Source organism: Xenia sp. Carnegie-2017, unplaced genomic scaffold (genome assembly GCF_021976095.1).
Source record: "Xenia sp. Carnegie-2017 unplaced genomic scaffold, XeniaSp_v1 HiC_scaffold_22, whole genome shotgun sequence".
In the NCBI taxonomy this organism is placed as follows: Eukaryota; Metazoa; Cnidaria; class Anthozoa; order Malacalcyonacea; family Xeniidae; genus Xenia; species Xenia sp. Carnegie-2017.
The window spans coordinates 16,281,735-16,300,126 of record NW_025813485.1 but is presented as its reverse complement, the minus strand read 5'-3'; the positions used below and the strand labels follow the sequence as shown (position 1 = coordinate 16,300,126).

The 18,392-nt window shown below is 31.9% G+C and overlaps 4 protein-coding genes across 7 annotated transcripts; 1 reads left to right on the top strand and 3 right to left on the bottom strand.

Annotated features, from left to right (window-relative positions):
• Positions 1 to 659: 659 nt before the first annotated feature.
• LOC124446018 lies at positions 660 to 1,919 on the bottom strand. The gene is given in 2 exon segments (XM_046996808.1): positions 660 to 1,461; positions 1,464 to 1,919. Coding segments are annotated over 2 exon segments (756 nt in total). The 5' UTR covers positions 1,828 to 1,919; the 3' UTR covers positions 660 to 1,069.
• Positions 1,920 to 1,985: 66 nt separating this feature from the next.
• On the bottom strand, positions 1,986 to 4,302 carry LOC124446017 (START domain-containing protein 10-like). The gene is made up of 6 exons (XM_046996807.1): positions 3,969 to 4,302; positions 3,001 to 3,148; positions 2,798 to 2,901; positions 2,610 to 2,727; positions 2,475 to 2,527; positions 1,986 to 2,409 (listed from the first exon to the last, which is right to left on the bottom strand). Exons 1-6 carry the CDS (start codon positions 4,128 to 4,130, stop codon positions 2,191 to 2,193), a joined length of 804 nt encoding a protein of 267 aa, XP_046852763.1. The 5' UTR covers positions 4,131 to 4,302; the 3' UTR covers positions 1,986 to 2,190.
• A 1,194-nt stretch (positions 4,303 to 5,496) lies between these two features.
• Positions 5,497 to 12,185, top strand: LOC124447122 (potassium voltage-gated channel subfamily H member 6-like). Of its 4 annotated transcripts, XM_046998019.1 has the most exons (9): positions 5,497 to 5,682; positions 7,223 to 7,455; positions 8,049 to 8,268; positions 8,902 to 9,127; positions 9,380 to 9,776; positions 9,876 to 10,075; positions 10,220 to 10,472; positions 10,810 to 11,018; positions 11,100 to 12,185. In XM_046998019.1, the coding sequence occupies exons 4-9, from the start codon at positions 9,098 to 9,100 to the stop codon at positions 11,775 to 11,777; spliced, it is 1,767 nt and encodes a 588-aa protein (XP_046853975.1). In that variant the 5' UTR covers positions 5,497 to 5,682; positions 7,223 to 7,455; positions 8,049 to 8,268; positions 8,902 to 9,097; the 3' UTR covers positions 11,778 to 12,185. The 4 variants fall into 4 exon arrangements, with proteins under 4 accessions (XP_046853975.1, XP_046853973.1, XP_046853976.1 ...); XM_046998017.1 differs by lacking the exon at positions 5,497 to 5,682 and having other exon boundaries at positions 7,216 to 7,455; XM_046998020.1 differs by lacking the exons at positions 5,497 to 5,682; positions 7,223 to 7,455 and adding an exon at positions 7,745 to 7,948.
• On the bottom strand, positions 12,100 to 18,143 carry LOC124447124 (bactericidal permeability-increasing protein-like). The gene is made up of 16 exons (XM_046998021.1): positions 17,918 to 18,143; positions 16,590 to 16,701; positions 16,365 to 16,493; positions 16,198 to 16,271; positions 15,884 to 15,974; positions 15,668 to 15,731; positions 15,298 to 15,361; positions 14,395 to 14,489; positions 14,056 to 14,235; positions 13,916 to 13,975; positions 13,622 to 13,786; positions 13,420 to 13,508; positions 13,292 to 13,334; positions 12,978 to 13,041; positions 12,345 to 12,421; positions 12,100 to 12,269 (listed from the first exon to the last, which is right to left on the bottom strand). Exons 1-16 carry the CDS (start codon positions 18,045 to 18,047, stop codon positions 12,183 to 12,185), a joined length of 1,524 nt encoding a protein of 507 aa, XP_046853977.1. The 5' UTR covers positions 18,048 to 18,143; the 3' UTR covers positions 12,100 to 12,182.
• Between the last annotated feature and the right edge of the window lie 249 nt (positions 18,144 to 18,392).

Sequence of the window (18,392 nt, the reverse complement as noted above, 5' to 3'; positions counted from 1 at the left end):
GTTAATCTGAAAAGAGACAACCCAGGCTTTCCTTTCCTTGTTCGTGAGTGCAGTGGTATTCAACCGAAAATTTATGCCAGATATAGTATGCATAATAAATCATATCTTAATATAAATATCGTTGATTTCTTATAGTTTCAAAGGCAAAGTTTTATTATGCAAAAGTTTACAATATCTCAACCTTTTATTTACATTTCAAGTTCATGTTGAAACAGTTGCATCAAACACATCTGTGATGTCACGTTGATGTGCACATAACAATTTCTGTGCAATATTGTAATGATTATAATGAATGCCTTTCAGCTTTTTATTTGCCCCATTTAATCTTAGTGTGTTCAAAAATTCATGTCACTTACATGAGTTCTAAAGTATGTAATTCGCATTATTTTTGTGTTCAGTTCACATATTGAAGTTTCTTAGATAGCAAATTGTATTCTGTTTTAGGCTTTGGAAATGAAAGAAGTGTTTCTTTGTCCGATAAAAGCAGTGGAGATATCTACAAAGAATTGGAAAGTTTTGCTAAATCACAGAGTTAATAAAATTTGTGCTTAGCATTTTATGTGTTGATTGTATCATTATTGGATGCTTTGCTGATAATTTGATGTTGAATTTAAGGAAGAAGTTATTTTATGAGTAGCAATCTTGAGGAGACTAATAAATGCTAGTACAAAATTTTATAATTAGGTACTATATTGTTTCTAAGAAAGTTTTTTAAGACAAGTTATGTGTCAATAAAGCATGATAATTTATTCTAATTATTGCATGCCCTCAAATGCAACATTTCACTACAATTGCGCATTTTCACACTTTGCAGTTTAGTTAAGTTAGAAGACATTACTCATATATCATCCCTTGCTTCATTAAGCAAACATTTCTGAACAAACATTAACAATTTTTATTTGTGGGGGTGACGTTTTTGTATCTACTGACCAAACATACATGCAAGCGAGAATATTCAGATAAAAATGACCAACAAGAATGACAATTTAGAAATAAGTTCAATACAGGTAAATTAATTAGTCTTGTTAAATCCATCACCATATTCCTGGAATGAGTTTTGATGTTTTGGCTAGGTATCTTGAAAATATTTATCATTTAGCCATCGCCTTGCAGCTTGAGCTTCTTGCAAAGGAATTCCTGAGACTTTGGTGAGAAAAAATGTAACAAGAAGCGGAGATATAAAGCTAAGGTGCTGCCAACCTTGCATGACATTAGATGCAGGTAAAAATAGACCAAACCACATTATTATCTCACCAAGGTAATTTGGATAACGAACTATACTCCACAATCCAGTAGTAATGTATTTCTTGTAGTTGGCTGGATTACTTCTAAATACAGACTTTTGATGATCTGCGATTACTTGTATGCAAAAGCCAAGAGTCCACATGCTCCAGCCCAAATAATCTTTCCAATTTAATGAAGGATTCTTCCGATTGTTATTGAGTATAAGGGTAGGAAGCAGAGTAGAAATATCCAAACACCTTGGATAGTCCAAAACATCATCATCAATGGTGGACTATTACGCGCTTTCTTAAACCGACTGTCTTGACCTTCACGAAGAACTCGAGTGACCAAAAATATAGCAAGACGAACAGCCCAAATCGTTACACAAGACGATTGTATAATTTGACGATTATTGTAGTGTCGTGCCCATGAAAGAACTTGCCAAGTTAAATATAAGAACGTTACACCTCCAGTGAGATCGAAAAACTTCTCCGTTTGTAAGTATGAAGCTATGGTACCCAGTATCCATTGAATGCTCATATCAATTACAAAAGCTTTTACTAAAGGAGATTCGAACATTTTAAAGGTCAAATAATTCCCCATGTTAGAATTTATAAAACAATCAACAACAATGGAGGCCAGTTCACTACTGTAGTTTACAAGCTTCCGTTATTATGTAATCAACATTTGTGTTCTCTGAGATTAAAAATTCAGAGATATTGCCTTACAATTTTTATTTCGTATCAATTTATGGAAACAAGTAATTGAAATAATTTTTAATTTCGACAATATGGATTGCGTTTCATAGTCATAATGGCTACAATTGCTCTGCAGTGTTGGTAGAGTAACTGATTTTTACTATTAAATACAAATTATAGTCTTTTTGCAGTTGATTGTGATTGTGCATGTTTACTCTAAATTAGTCTCACAAAAGATATATAATCCAATTAAATGGTGTCCATATTTTTAATCAGAAGTATCACCATTAGGCACAGATAAAGCATGAGCTTCAAAATCTAACTTCCGAGAAAGATCTGAGTCCAACATTGGGGATGATTTAAAGTCAGCTAGTTTTGCTAAAGGCAAATTATTCTGTTCATACTTAAGCCAAGGTTTGTAATCAGGATTATTTTGAATTTTCCAATTTGTGTAGTTTTTAGCTGCTGAAGCAAAACGAGCCATTACCTAGAAAGATAATTATACATTTAATAAAAGGTTGAAAACAATGTATAACTATGAAATTTTTATACCTTTGGTGCAGTTTTAGTAGCAACTTTATTGACCATCCACTTTGGTATTGAGCCTGACAAAATATTCAACAGTAAAATTAACAAATTGATTAAATAATTTTTCCTTTAAAATCTTAAACATAAATTCATAAATACCTTTTGGGTCAACTTGTGTTATATATATAAAATGACTACCACAGATTCCATTAGTTTTTGCCATATATCCTGACATCAAAGATGTTCCTCTAATATACTCCTTCCTTATGGGTGCATTCTTAAAGATAAATTAATCCTCTACAAATCATACCAACAAATATAATTTCATATATGTAACTAAGACAAACCTTATGTTGAACTGAGTGATTGCATATAATGAAACTATTTTGAGTTTTAGTCCAATATCTTTGAAATACAAAATCACGATTTCTTAATGGTTTTGGACACTTTGCTATAAGATAATATAAAATATGACAATAATAAAATTTGGTCACATGTCTACAATAGCAAAAAGCTATGTTTCTTTATTTTGAGTAGAACACAATCTTACCAGCATAATAACCCACATCACTATTTGGATCAATCTGACATAAACCATATTCCTCAATCATCATGGAATCCCAATTTTTTCTATAATCACCATCATGTAAGGTATCATACAATACATCCAAAGAAATATCATCAAAATGGGTTTCAATCTAAAGTTTTTAAAAACATAATTTATATACTATTAATTCAAATGGTCATCATACTTATGAAAATCATTGCAAACTTTCGTATTTCTACAATGCTATATACAGTTAACTGCTCATATTGCTACTGTCAGTTTATTTGCTACTGTCAGTTGATTTGTTACAGTCAGTTTATTTGTTACTGTCAGTTATTTGCTACTGTCAGTTTATTTGCCATTTCAGTTAATTTGCTACTGTCATTTTATTTGATATTGTCAGTTAATTTGCTTCTGCCGTTTTATTTGCTAATGTCATTTTATTTTATTACTGTCAGTTTATTTGCTACAGCCATTTTAATTGCTACTGTCATTTTATTGGTTACAGTCAGTTTATTTGTTACTGTCAGTTATTTGCTACTGTCAGTTTATTTGATATTGTCAGTTAATTTGCTACTGTCATTTTATTGGTTACTGTCAGTTTATTTGATACTGTCATTTTAATTGTTACTGTCAGTTCATTTGCAGCTGTCAGTTTATTTTCAGCTGTAAACCAATCACTATATATCAAAAAGAACATTTTCATCAACAGATTCAACAAGTAAATTAAATCAATTTTCAAGGTGGAGTACGTATACACATTATAACATTGAGGATTGCCTGTCAAAATTAACAACTTTTTTCGCTAAAAAGCTCAACACAGCACTCATTCATGGGAATGAATACATGGTGTTTTGAAATGATTGAGAAATCTCGAACTGTTTTAGAAACGGTTTCATTTTTGATAACATATAATTAGGATGTAAAAACATTGTTCTTTTTTATAATCGTAATAAGGTCTTTACGGGTACCTTCACCATTTTAATAGCTGTTCCAACCTCAGACTTAGTAAACACTTCAACTTTATTTTTCTTGTACTGCTTTGTCCATCCTTCGTTATTTTCAACCAAGTTTCGAAATTTGTCAAATTCAAAATCAAACGCCGGTTTTAACCCATTACAATCACTTGCCATTTTCTCGTTAAAAGCTGGAGATTACACAATTTCATGAAATCTAGACATTAAACCCATATGTACCAATGAAAAAAACCTAAAAATGGTTCAAAAGAACTAAAAATTGAAACAATCGTTAAACTACACAAGTGAGAAGTGGTTATACTTTTATTCGGTATATAATTATGATAATGTGTGTCACTAATGTCTACATGAAGTATTCGTGAGCCTTGGATTGGATGATGGGATGTATTTGACCATAATATCTATTTATTTTTATGGTCAAACCTCTGGATTCAACACAAATGGATTACATGAGTATTTTGTTTGTGCACGGACCGCTAAGTTGAATAAGCTGTTTTACAGTGATGCTAATATCAAACAAATGCAGCCTCTATTAGCAAAATGAGCATTGCACAGCCAGCCCTCAAGGTTTAGTTTTTGCTAAATATTCAGACTTCATCATTATCTTCAATATCTTCAGGATATTTTTGAGGCAAAATATATTCGCAGGGCGATTTTTGGGATGATCTTTGTATAATATTGTGAAATTTCAAAACTAGTTTATATAAAAGTAAATTTTTAGTCATTTTTTAAATAAAAATGAAGTAAAATGAATTTAATTACAAAATAACGGGCGCCGATAGGCGAATGTTCGAAAGCTCTGTTTTGATCGTGGAAACTGGACGCAATGCTTTTACAGCTTGCTCCCACTCTTGTTCTAGCGATGAAACTTTTCTCATGATTTGAGAATCAGTAAGCTAATTTAAAAAAGATTATTTCGAGAATTCGAGCGTATGTAACTATACTGACTGTAAGTTGTACAAAGTTATGGAATATTTAAACTTTTATAAAACCTTTTAAAAAGCAAAAAGTATATGATTCGAACTGAAAAATCACTGAAATAAAATATGGTTCCAAAGATTACGAAATTTCTTTGTCGTAAAGAAAAATATAACACCTTTTTCACAAGTTTGAAGATATTTGCTTTCCAATGGATAACGTTACTGTACTACATAGGTTATCTAAGTTTCAGTAAAGTGCAAAACACAAATGTAAATTTTTTGAAATACACTGCGTTTACAGATAAATGCAGCAGATGATAAAAATTTTCTCTTAACTCAGAACTTCTTTTTTTATCTCTACATATCACTAATATCTATATAATTTTATTAGTCTCCCATGAAAATGCTGTTAATGCATTCTTTAATTCTGGTAAATCAAAAGTTTTACAAGGTCATATCTTCTTGATTTCACTCAATAAACTCCTAGCTTCTTAACATTATGCCTTCGTTACGTGAATAAATTATTTTTACAATAAAATAATTATTCATTCAACCCCAGCAAAGCAAAACAATAAAACAATGATTTGTGTGTTTTATAAAGGCGCTTTTTACAAACTTTTTACGTTTTTGCAATGGTTTCATGGTACTTGCAATAAAAGGAGTAGTCTGTTCTATAATCATTAATGCAGCGTAAAACACAAGATTGTCTCATCATTAATCAAGTCAGCCGAAAAAGTGCCGAAAGTTTGGACTAGACCTGCATGTGTAAAATGCATAAAAGCGACAAGGTAATGCTTATCTCAAAGGCCAATTTGAAATATATTGATGTAATAAGTATTGGTCATATTAATATCTACCTCAACCTGATAAACATACTCATTTCCCGAAGGGTGTAAGATTTCCAAATCGCTATTTGCCTTCTGCTTGACAAAATTTGAAAATGGCGACAAGTTTTCATGTATTAATAACCTTTATAAACCAAAAACAACGGTCTATCAGATGTCTTTTCTATTGCTTTCACTCATGCACGAAAACTGCTTGTGGCGATTATCCTTATGGACTTTCTATCATGATTGCGGCGTTTCGTAGAATATAACAAAAGAAAACCATTCTTCATACATAAAACACACTGTAAAAACTCAGTTAAGCTCTTCAATAGCATTTAATTCACAACGATGTCAAACATATTATGCGGTATGAAATTTACCTGAACTTAAAAAGATTAAATAACAGCACAAACAAGTTGAAATCTATTTTGTACGTTTTGTTTATTATTACAATATTAACGAAAGAAAAAGAGACGTTCTACAATAGCAGGGAGTACATGCAACAAATTAAATTTAAAAATTCTTTTCATGAACGACCAGATTCTTTCATTTACGGCAACAAATGTCGTTGATCGATAATTTGTAACAAGTAATCTAGTAATAATTCATTGCGTGAGCATATCAAGGATAGACCGCCGCACCATTTTATTATATAACCTGCAAATTCATTTAAACTCAAACAGCATGCAGTTGGCGTGCCATTTTATAATTTTAGATCTCATTATAAATAGCGTTAAAAAGTGTTTAATTTAACAATAGGAAATTGGCGAAAGCAGTTTTTCACTCTTTCAATTTTTAAGAAAAATGAAAACGCCTGAAAATATGAAATAAATAATTAACATTATTTCTAAAGCTAAATTTAGTTGGTAAGCATTCGTTGTAACCGGCTTTGCTTCAAGAATACTTTGATTGGAAGAATTTTAGAAGAGATCGACATAAATAAATAAAAGACCAACATTCGTGTGGATAATTTCTCACGATTGACTCAAGCTCTTCGTAAAATGGGACAAAATAAATTTCAAAATACTTGTCTTTGATTCCACAGACAAATGTAACAACAAATAAAAGATAAAGGCCACTTACAATCCTTGAAATGTTCTATCGCTGGCCAATGCGTATTTGTCTTCACATCATTACGTCATAAATGAAATATTTGCAGCTAACACGTGACATTCGTCATTCATTACGTTAGTGACGTTAGGAAGAACTATTATAATCTAAACTACACTTGCCTATTGGTCACGAGCTATATACATGCGACTTACTAAATAACGATGGTGTTTTATTGCGCAAAACAAATTTTGCGTTTGATATTTGTTCCAAAAGCAGCATTATTTAAAAAATGTTAGAAAAAGACTGAACTGGCTCAATTTGTATACCTAAATATTGAAAAATACATTTCCAAGATTATTTCATTTCAATGATTATGGGTCGTGAACTCGGTAAAAAAGAAATTTAGCACGAAGCATGACAAATTCATGTTTTTGTTAACCCGTTGTAGCCACCTGCTTCGTTTTTGGAGAGTTGACATAGAAACAAGAACTAATCTACATCTTACTGACAGCCGAGTCCGACTGTCTTTGTGCATTAACTAAAATCCTTCAAATGGTCGTTATGGTCACTACGTTTACTATCATCTGTCTTATAAATGAAGAAATTCGTTTGTTGGGTAACACATTAGGAACACACCTTAAATGATCTGACTCTTCAATCTTGTGACGTTTATTTCACGAGGTTTGTAACAAAGCAAAATGTCTATGACTATAAATAAGGATAATTGCAAATAAAGTCAAGTCAATAAATTAGTCTTTTTGATATTGTATGACACACGACAACTACCAATTATAATCATATTTGAATATTTAAGGGAAGAAATTTGTCTTAGTTATTTTTAAAATAATGAAGACCCAACCTAATTACGTTTCTTATCTAAACTTTCTCAAGCTGTGCACAAGTTAATTATTAATAATGCTTAGGTTAAATTTTCTAGTATGCGCATATCGTATACGTCATAACAAAATTTTAGTTTTTACCATCCATAGAAATTAGTTAACTATGAACTAACTGTTTTTAGAATCTAGGATTTCTAGGTAGAAATTAGACCTATCCGCCTGACTAATTTGATCTCATTTAAACATATTTGACAAGTTGCAAGTAATATGAGCTGCTATACCGCTTGTTGATATATACATTAACTGCGTATGGTATGGCTGCATCCCATCTTGTGGTACGACTGCATGTTGTGTTAATGAAAGCGTCAATGAGAGAATTTTGAAAACAAAGTAGACCCACAAAAATGTTTAGTAGCTTTGTGTGTTCGTTGTTAGATTCCACCTGGGCATAAAGAGTGTCATAACAAAGAAATTCGTCGTTGCGCTGGTGAAAAATATCGTTCAGGCGACAAAAAAGATATGAAAGGTGTCATTTTTCACTATGGAACTTTTAAAATTGTTTGGGATTTGTTTGTTGTTTTGCTTGTTCTTTATACAGCGATTGAAGTACCGTTTGTTGTTGCCTTTCTTACACGGGATCATGACAAACTATCAAGTATGTTGCCTAGTTTACGTTGTTGTTTAACGAATTTGTAGATCAGGATTTGTGAAATATTGTATATCGTAATTTTGCATTGCTGTATGTTTTATCGTACTGGTCGATATCGCTTTGAGTGTGTTTTTACAAACTTTGTGTAAAATTATCTATAAAATACAGAGTGAAAATATGCGATAAAATATTTGTTTACACACACAATCCTGCTCTCACGCAGCTGTCCAGTTTGAAGATGTTTGAATTGTAGATGAAGAGTTTCTGGTTATTTTGGTCTTCTTGACATTTATGGAGAAAGTTTTTTACATACGTAAATTTTGTCTTTGTAGTGAGTTATAGTTATGTACGAACACGACACGATTTCTAGGAATTTAGGAAATTTGCAGTTGATGTTAATTAAATTTAAAGACAGAGAGTAAATGAAAAAAGCGAGAAAGTTTTGAACTTTTTTTGGAAAAGTTATCTTCCGAGTAAGACTTAAGCTTGTTTATCATTGAAAAATCGAATATACTTGAATCTGAAGGATATGGTAGGATAGAATAAATAGCATAAATTAAAGTAAGAATGAATCTCACTAATTAGGACTAATTTTAAAAGAAGTGTTTTAAATAAGTGTTTGTTCTTTTACCTTTATAGAGAAAACAGTCTTCAATAATCCTAAGTCGTTATTTTTCATTGACCTTTGTGTCGACTTGTTCTTTTTTTGTGACATCATTGTGAACTTCCGCACTACCTTCATAAGTAAAAAGGATACTTTGGTGACAGATCCTAAGAGGATAGCATTACGATATTTACAGACATACTTTATTGTTGATCTTGTTGCTGCAATACCATGGGACCTCATTGCTATTCCCCTTTAAAGGTGCGATATATTTCATGATATTTTTGTTTTTGAACGTCGTATTTACTCGTACACCACTCCATGTATACTGTCGATCATTGTTTTAATGCTTCTGTTGTGAAGATACATGAAAATGATGAAATACATTATTTTGAATTGCTATTTTATTATTTACTTCGCCAACAGGACAAAGTAGACTATATATAACGGTGAAATCACATTCATGTACACATTAACAAGATTCATTGATAATTTCTTTATATTTCATTTTAGAGCCCGACAGCGATAAGTCTCCTTAAAACCGTTCGTTTGTTACGTCTGTTCCATGCAGCGCGAAAACTGGACCAGAATTACGAGAAAAGTGTCTCGTTGTTATTTTTGATGGTGTTTGTATTCACACTAGTTGCTCATTGGCTTGCTTGTATATGGTATGTTATAGGCTATAGGGAAAATAAAACTTCAGTCCCTCGTTCATGGCTTACACAGTTGTCAATTGAGACAGAAGAACCGATCAACACGACCGCTGGCTACTACGGACCTTCTTTACGAGCCCGTTATCTTACGTCATTGTACTTCACGTTGACATGTTTAACAAGTGTAGGTTTTGGCAATGTTTCAGCTAACACAGACTATGAAAAACTTTTTACGATTATCAGCATGTTAATTGGAGGTAAGGAGATAATATTTTGGATTTTACTCTAATTGTCTTAGAAGAAAACAGTTGGTTTTTTTCTTGTTTTGTACCTGAAATTAAATATCTTGGTTTTAGCGTTACTGTTTGCAGCTGTGTTTGGAAATGTTTCGGCGATTATTTATGGTCATTACTCCGGAACATTCAAGTTCAGAGAGAGAATGCAATCTGTAAAATATTTTCTTGGATTTCACAAAATTAAAGGTCCCTTGGCGCTTAAAATAAAGGACTATACTAGACACATGTGGACACAAACAAAAGGCATATCAACTATGAAGGTTTGCTAAGGAATTAAATTCAGAAAATTCAATTCAGATCAAAAATTTTAAATTGTGATTTACCGTTGTTGTTTGTCTGATAAGAGGTAATATATAGTTGAAAACATTTAAAAAAAAGACAACTCAATTTTCTCTAAACAACAGGTCATGAAACAGTTTCCAAAGAATCTTCAAGAGGAAATTAGCAGTTATCTTCACTTTAATGTGATAAAAAATTGTCCATTGTTTGAAAACGCCGAGGAAGGTTTTTTATGGACTTTGGCAACGCGTATGATAAGAATGCATCATCTTCCAAATAACATCATCATACGTCAAGCTGCTGTTGTTAATTCTATTTATTTTATCAATCGAGGAAGATTGGACGTGTGTCGTAATGGTGTTGTGGTTGGAACGCTTGGTGAGTTTGTCATTTATGACTTATAAACCCTATTAAAACAAAAGTTCATCGATGATCGTTAGGTGTGAGAAAACCTTTTTTACTGCAGTGAAACATTTTTCTTGTTTACAAATGATTTCTTCGTAAGCTTTTTCTAGTTAGCTAATATCGTTTTTCCCCTCGGTAATTGTTTGAAATGATTATACAGTTGGGTGAATTATGCCATTTTAAAAAACATGCTGACTTGATTATTAACTAAATTCCTCGATATGTCAAAATATTAGTTTCTAATGGAGAAAGATGTTTACAACACAGCTCTTGCAAAGAGAATAACGATATTAATGAACGCACATTTTAGGTGAAGGAGATGCTTTTGGAAACCTAAACGCAGTTTTTAACATGGAAACTCACAAGTCAGCGGTTATGTTGCGATGTTTATGTTGTGTTGACATTCACAGTCTTGACGTTAACGATCTTAAAGAAGTCATGAAAACCTTTCCAGAATTTAGTAGAAACCTTAAGATGAAAATGAACACGATCATAAAAGAAACAGTTCTTACAAGTCAGGTACATGTCACTTGAAACATGTTCGTAGCCAATGTATGATGAACAATACAATAAAGAAACTATGCATGTTGTTTTGTTTAGATTCTGAACTCGTGGGATGCCTTGGAAGTTGAAGAAACTTGTTTAGAACATCGCAATGTGCATGTCTTTAAAACATGGCTTGGCCGACATAAACCAAAACGAGAATGCAATCAAGACTTGGGGAATATTTTGCAAAAGAACAACAAAAACAGTTTGAGTGAGACATTCGTTTCCTTGCCTTTATGCATTCTTAACACAAGTAGCAGTTCAAGTGATGACGTCCAAAAATTATGGAGATTTGCGAATATTATAGAAAACATCAAGGAAACGCAGGTATTGCATGTGGAAACACGGTCGAATGGTGATTTAAATGACAGTAAAAGAATGGGAAATTTGGAGGAAAAACCTTTTAGAAGTTGTAGAGAAGGGACGTCAAATATTGAGCACAGTAGCCCTAACTATGAGGATGACGGTAGACATGGTAATCAAAAAATTACAGACATCTTCAAACATGACGATAACGAATCTGAGTCCATAGGTTTAAGTATGAATCATTCATCTGAATGCGAATTTTACGAAACGCCACACGAAAATGACGAAAAACACAAATTGAACAAAATTGAAACGACAATTCATCACATGAACAAGAAATTAATATCCCTTGAAAAGAAAATGGATACAATACTTGATTTTCTCGAGCTACAACAGAAACGTGACGCAAATGTTAACGATGCATGAATTATAAGAAGCTGGAAAGGAAAATTGTTGTGATTTTCAAAAACCAATATGCCTAAACTTCCAAAAACTTTCATGTACTTCTAGTCAAAAAGACAGACGAGGTAAGAAACAAGACTGGTGGACATTATTGACACTTGCGAAAATCTAGTTTGTAAACAAGTTATATTTATACCTTAAAATAGTTCATAAACATCCTAATTAAAAACTATATTTAATTTGCATTTCGTTGTTGCCTCTGGTACCTAATGTGGCATGACCTCGTACAGAGCGCACACGAAACAGCGTAAGTTCTAATTTAGGCTAAATAATTAAATATGTCATATACAATCATCACATTGATCATTATTTACTTTGATCGTATAAAATCAAAACATTCAAGAGAAATTAAACATGTTTTTACAGCTTCTACATTGTTTCATTCCTGATGTTTGTTACTGAACATGGTTTACGATGACAAATAATATCGAAGTCACTTTCAACCTGAATATGATCCTGCAATAATTTATGATAAAAAATAAAATGAATTTTATGCTGAGCAATCATAAATTAACGTATTGCACTACAGACCTTTCCAATGGCTGAATAGCCATTTTTTACCATGATGTTTTTGGGAATCGGCAGTCTAAAACCTTTCTCCATTTTACCTAAAACATACAACATACTTTCGTTAGTTGTCAAAACAATGATAAATGGGATGTGTTCATTTAGATGAAAATGTATTTTCTTGTATGATCGTTATTAAATATTTAAGAAAATGTTCACCTATCATGTTTGAATTCACACTAATGAAATTACGTTCATAACGATACTTTATGTTACTGTTTTGTATGAGGCATTCAAAATCTATACTTGTAGTAAATGTAACTTATCACAACATGTTGAAATAATTGATGTACAGATAAACAAAATATTGGACTTAAACTGTGTAACGGCGTTATTCTTCGTCATTCAAATGTCAAAAAACATTTACAGCACAAATTGCACATTTTAAACACTTCACTCATGTGATATTTAGGTTTCATTAACGTGATATGTAAGATTTACTCACGTGATGTAGGATTTACTCACGTGATGTGTAGGATTTACTCACGTGATGTGTAGGATTTACTCACGTGATATGTAGGATTTACTCACGTGATATGTAGGATTTACTCACGTGATGTGTAGGATTTACTCACATGATGTGTAGGATTTACTCACGTGATATATAGGCATAATAAAGAACTTCGGACAAAATATTAATCGTTACTTTTAAGGGCAGCACCTTGAAAGAAAAAAAGTAATTTACTGCACAGAATAACTACATTATTTGACAAAGCTAAGAAAAGTTGAGATTTGTTAGTTATAATGAAATCACGAATAATTTATGACAAATCGTTGCTTTAATAAAAGTTCTCGTATAAAATATCAAAAGAAATGTTCGGCAGAAAAGAGATTGAGCAAAAGTTTCCACTTGAGAATACAATTAAATTTAACAATTCAAAAATCATAAACAATTATAGGTATAAACATACATTAAAGCTACCGATGTTACTTTCATCTAACACAACATTAGTCCTAGACATAACATAACACATCGTTAATTTTAACTATACGTATGCAAAACACTGTTATAAACATAAAAAACAACTTTTTCACCAACCCTGCACGAGACACCTTAAGACCAACGTAAGAATGTTTATCTTTTTCATCATAGTAGATCAATACATCGTCAATTTTCGCAATGTCAACCTGCAAAAAGAAAATATGAATTAAAGGTAAATCCACATTCGAGTTAATCGAGTATGCTAACAGCATGTGTAAAGCAAAATTTAGGTCAGCAGCTTTGCTAATGCTATATTTACCAATCCAAGTGTAAAGCAATTGATGAGCCTATTGTTATCGATCACATAAAATGTCATCTTTCCAAACACTTTAACATTGCCATTGCCAACATTGAGAGATATCTTACGCGGTGACGATGTTAAATAACTAACGGCCATTTCTTTATTGCGATAACGAATAAACAACTGTTGAAAATAATATATTTTTAGTTATTGTTACGAGTCAGGAGTGTCATGAGCGAAGTTTGACGTTTCATATTCATGAATATCGAGAAGATAGCTTGCAAAGTTTTTACATTGAATCATAAATTATACCTGTGGTACAGTTAACATAAAGTTGTTCGTATTCAGTCTTACAGGAATACCCTCAGGTATCTATAACAAGATCAAAACTTTTCAAACTCGTTAGACATTTAAATGATCAAGCAGATATTGAAAACCAGAGATTTCCTTACGTCATGATTGTAGAACATTAAGCGCTTGGATGGAGTTTGGTGTAGAGCAAAAAACAATGTATTGATTGTGTAAGCTGTGATCCACGTATACAACATTTTAGAAACTTTATTTTTAATGTCAGGAAGATCCGTGGGTTCATATGGTGATCTTTTGGGATAATTTTTGTTAATAAATTCACCCTAAAAAACAACAACAAAGGAATCACTTCCGCGAAGTTGACATTTGAGCATGAAATTGGAACTTTTTGTAAAAGTCGCCATGCACCAAATTTGTGATTTATCATAAAACAAGATTTCCGCGTCTTTCATAGCTTAATTATTCTTAAAACTTCAAAGTACCTTAAATTGAAATTCAACTGCATTGGAAAGAAAACGCAGAGGACGAGTTAAATTGTAGTTGATTTTCAAAGTTATGTTTCCTATATTCGTTTCATCTTAAAAATATAAACCAAACCATGAATATATGCATAATCATATAGAACATGAAAAGATTGAGTTAGATTAATAAAACCATAATGTGGACGTTAAAGAACAATCAATAATGTACGAACAACTCCACATTGCCAATGATCACGAGTTAAACACACACGTGAGTTTTGCGAGCTCAACATAAACACAAATTTATGAAATAATAAAAGACGATGTGTACAATAGTTAAGTTCTCGTTTAATTCAACGTAAAGATTTACCTCTTAAATACGTACTTTTGTTAAACAACTTTCAGAGCGATCCAAGTAATATTTTATGTTATGAATTCACTGCAAATGTGAACTCAATATTATTTAAGATTTAAAATCATACATGCATATATTATCGTAACGTCATCCAATGTTTTACAACAAAATTTTATTCGCTATAATTTTTAAAATTAATGCATTAACAGAAGTTTTTATTCTTCTTCATCCAAGGAAAAAATCTGGATTGAATATTGTATATTTGTAATTACGAAGCAACTTAGACGATTAAATGACATTTCTAATTATTATATTTTTTATTGTATGATAATTTTAGTTGCATTTCTGTATCATATATTATAGAAATATGGCTATACCGCCGAGTTTGTTGGTGAAACAATATACGTTCTCTCGTTTGCTATAACTTTATCAAGTTAAAAGTATCTTTATCGTTGTTTCGCGAAACTGAAACTCAAATCTCAAAGACATTTATCATTTTTTTAATGTAAAGTATGTTTCTCATGGGTTGGAAGGAATCGTCATATGTTTTACTATATTGTTAAAAACACCTGGAATTGTTCGCAGTCGATTATTTATTTGTTCGTTGATTGTCCTAACCACATTGGGACATATCTGTGAAAAAAACAAATGTTGCAAAAATACGTAAGAACGACAACGACCATAGTTGCTGTATCAGTAAAAAAAGTTTATTTCTCTTTGTTCTGTGCTGGAAATGACGTTTTTACAAGGTGATTGGTATTTTATAAAAATGATTCTGACTATTTCACAATTGAATTCTATATACCTAAAGAAAACAGCCATCTGCCAGTAAAATAGCTAAGATATATTATAAATTGAAAACCAACTCTTCCATTATCATACAATCATGCGTATAGTTTCCATTTGTATGAAATGAACAACGAAGCTTCATAAACTCACCATTTTTGATATGTGTTCCTTTAGAGAATATTTGATAAACGAAAAGAAAAAGTTGTACAAAACGCTGAAAAAAGGACGAAGACAAACCATGATAGCTACTTGCATACACATAAATTTAGACTGTCTAAATTTTTACTTCTAAAATACAAGTTTAAATGGTCATGAAGTAAAGAAGTCATGTCACATTCGTTACCGCAAAATTATGAGCGAACAGACCTTGCTCCGCCGTGAAAAACTATGTCAAGATTTCCAATATTAACATGACAATCTTTAGCACTTAGAGATGATTCTAGCTCACTCCTGCTATCTATACAATGAAGAAATTAAAGATATTAATTACGAATCGGTCGTTTTCTCAAAAAATCTATGAAATAGTGTTGCGCTTGAGTAACTTTACCATTTGTATAACACAGTTATGTAACAAATTTGATCATACAAAAAAAAGAGTGAACAAAAATAAAAAACTAAGTTGCAATGAGCAAAACTATTCCTGTAAGTTTAAATCAACAGTCTTTAACCAATATACTTACTTGAACCAATAACAACATTAATAGATAAATCTTTAGTTAAAACAGTAGCAGAGCCATGATCATTAACAAAAGGCCTATAAAATGATATTTTATAGACCAATCATCCGACCAAAAATTTCATCACTTACACTTATTTCATAGATGTTTTAAAATGGTTAAAAACTCACCACTCGATAACCTTATAACTCCATAACAAAAGTACTTTTAGTTGTATTTCTTTTCCTTCTAAAAATACTCCTCTATCTTTATAAACTAATACTCGTGACTTTGGTATCTTGACTTCAGACAAAGTTATGCTAGGGTAAAAGATCACCCAGAAATTGTAACGAACAAGAACTATGTTGTATGAAAGCATGCAAGTCACATTCCAAAATTAAAGAGAAGCAACTTACTTCTTTAAGTTATAACTTAGATCACCAAGAATAAGGTTTGCCTCTCCAGATATTTCTGGTAAAGACAAGTTCTCAAGCCTCTTCAAGATAACAGGAACAGCAATTTTTCTAACTGAAATCATCAATCACATTTTTTGTTATTATTAAAATAAATCTTCAATAAACTTGTCAGAATATGTCACACAACAAGACACAACATGCACAACAAGTCAGAACATGTCACAACAAGACACAAGATGCACAACAAGTCAGAACATGTCACACAACAAGACACAACATGCACAACAAGTCAGAACATGTCACACAACAAGACACAACATGCACAACAAGTCAGAACATGTCACACAACAAGACACAATATGCACAACAAGTCAGAACATGTCACACAACAAGACACAAGATGCACAACAAGCTAGAACATGTCACACAACAAGACACAACATGCACAACAAGTCAGAACATGTCACACAGCAAGACACAACATGCACAACAAGTCAGAACACGTCACTCAACAAGTCACAAGATGCACAACAAGTCAGAACATGTCACACAACAAGATACAATATGCACAACAAGTCAGAACATGTCACACAACAAGACACAACATGCACAACAAGTCAGAACATGTCACACAACAAGACACAAGATGCACAACAAGTCAGAACATGTCACACAACAAGACACAAGATGCACAACAAGTCAGAACATATCCCACAACAAGTCACAAGATGCACAACAAGTCAGAACATGTCACACAACAAGACACAAGATGCACAACAAGTCAGAACATGTCCCACAACAAGTCACAAGATGCACAACAAGTCAGAACATGTCACACAACAAGACACAAGATGCACAACAAGCTAGAACATGTCCCACAAGTCACAAGATGCACAACAAGTCAGAACATGTCACACAACAACTCACAACATGAACAGCAAATCAAAACAACCCTTATTCCTAACTGCAATAGCACAGTTTCTACATATCTTCCACTGAAAGAATATGTTAAACTATTCAAGTCAAATATTTTGTGGAATTCACTATTAGAGGTTATTATATAAAGTTTTACGTAAGTTTGTGCATATGTTGACATCAGCATGTTTACAAGAAGTGAGTTGTCCCAGAGCGGAATGTCTAAGGATTATACTAATAATCCTTTCAATAAATTCATTTTTAACTCGACTAACTACTACGTACAGCCACCAAACTATCCCTACAACTTTAAGTCTTTGATCGGAATAATTCTCCTTCTTTAACAATAAAATAAAACAGTGCTATTGAAATTATATAATTGTAGACATGGTTTTGTGGTTTAATTGTCTTACCAAAATCAAGCCCTCTCGTTGTTAATAATGTTCGAACTCCAGGTCTATCATTTAATGTTGATGTTGTTTCTGTTAAAAATACGAAACATTTAACTATAAATAAAACACAAAAAGATCTGGAATGAAACATCGTTAACAAAAGATAAATGTACTGCCAGATTACGGATGAATGATATAAAATGCATGAATGAATATGAAAATGAATCCATTGAAAGGGTTAAAATTTGGGTGGAATCATAGAACTGTGGACGATCCCAAACAGGCATGTTCACACCAGTGAGCCCTATATATATGTATAATCCTTAAAAATAGGATTTTCTAAAGGTTTCAAGGATATTTTTAAGGATGTTTTTATACTTTAAATTAATATACACTTAATAATATTTAATTTTTCTTTACATGTACAACGTTGACAAACTTGAAAACAGCACTAAAGGAGGAAAAATCATGAAAAAACACTTTTTGAACCTATGTG

Bases quoted from the DNA above. Each gene is read 5' to 3' on its own strand.
- LOC124446017 (XM_046996807.1), bottom strand. From the start codon at position 4,130: ATGGCAAGTGATTGTAATGGGTTAAAACCGGCGTTTGATTTTGAATTT. The intron at 2,528-2,609 runs GTATTTATGAAT...ATATTTTGTCAG, and splicing joins AACACAAGTTGACCCAAAAG to GCTCAATACCAAAGTGGATG. The intron at 2,410-2,474 runs GTATAAAAATTT...TTATCTTTCTAG, and splicing joins CTACTAAAACTGCACCAAAG to GTAATGGCTCGTTTTGCTTC.
- LOC124447122 (XM_046998019.1), top strand. From the start codon at position 9,098: ATGGGACCTCATTGCTATTCCCCTTTAAAG. The intron at 9,128-9,379 runs GTGCGATATATT...ATTTCATTTTAG, and splicing joins ATTGCTATTCCCCTTTAAAG to AGCCCGACAGCGATAAGTCT. The intron at 11,019-11,099 runs GTACATGTCACT...TGTTTTGTTTAG, and splicing joins AAACAGTTCTTACAAGTCAG to ATTCTGAACTCGTGGGATGC.
- LOC124447124 (XM_046998021.1), bottom strand. From the start codon at position 18,047: ATGTTTCATTCCAGATCTTTTTGTGTTTTATTTATAGTTAAATGTTTC. The intron at 14,236-14,394 runs GTACTTTGAAGT...GTTGTTTTTTAG, and splicing joins CAGTTGAATTTCAATTTAAG to GGTGAATTTATTAACAAAAA. The intron at 12,422-12,977 runs GTGAGTAAATCC...TGTATGTTTTAG, and splicing joins TTATTATGCCTATATATCAC to GTAAAATGGAGAAAGGTTTT.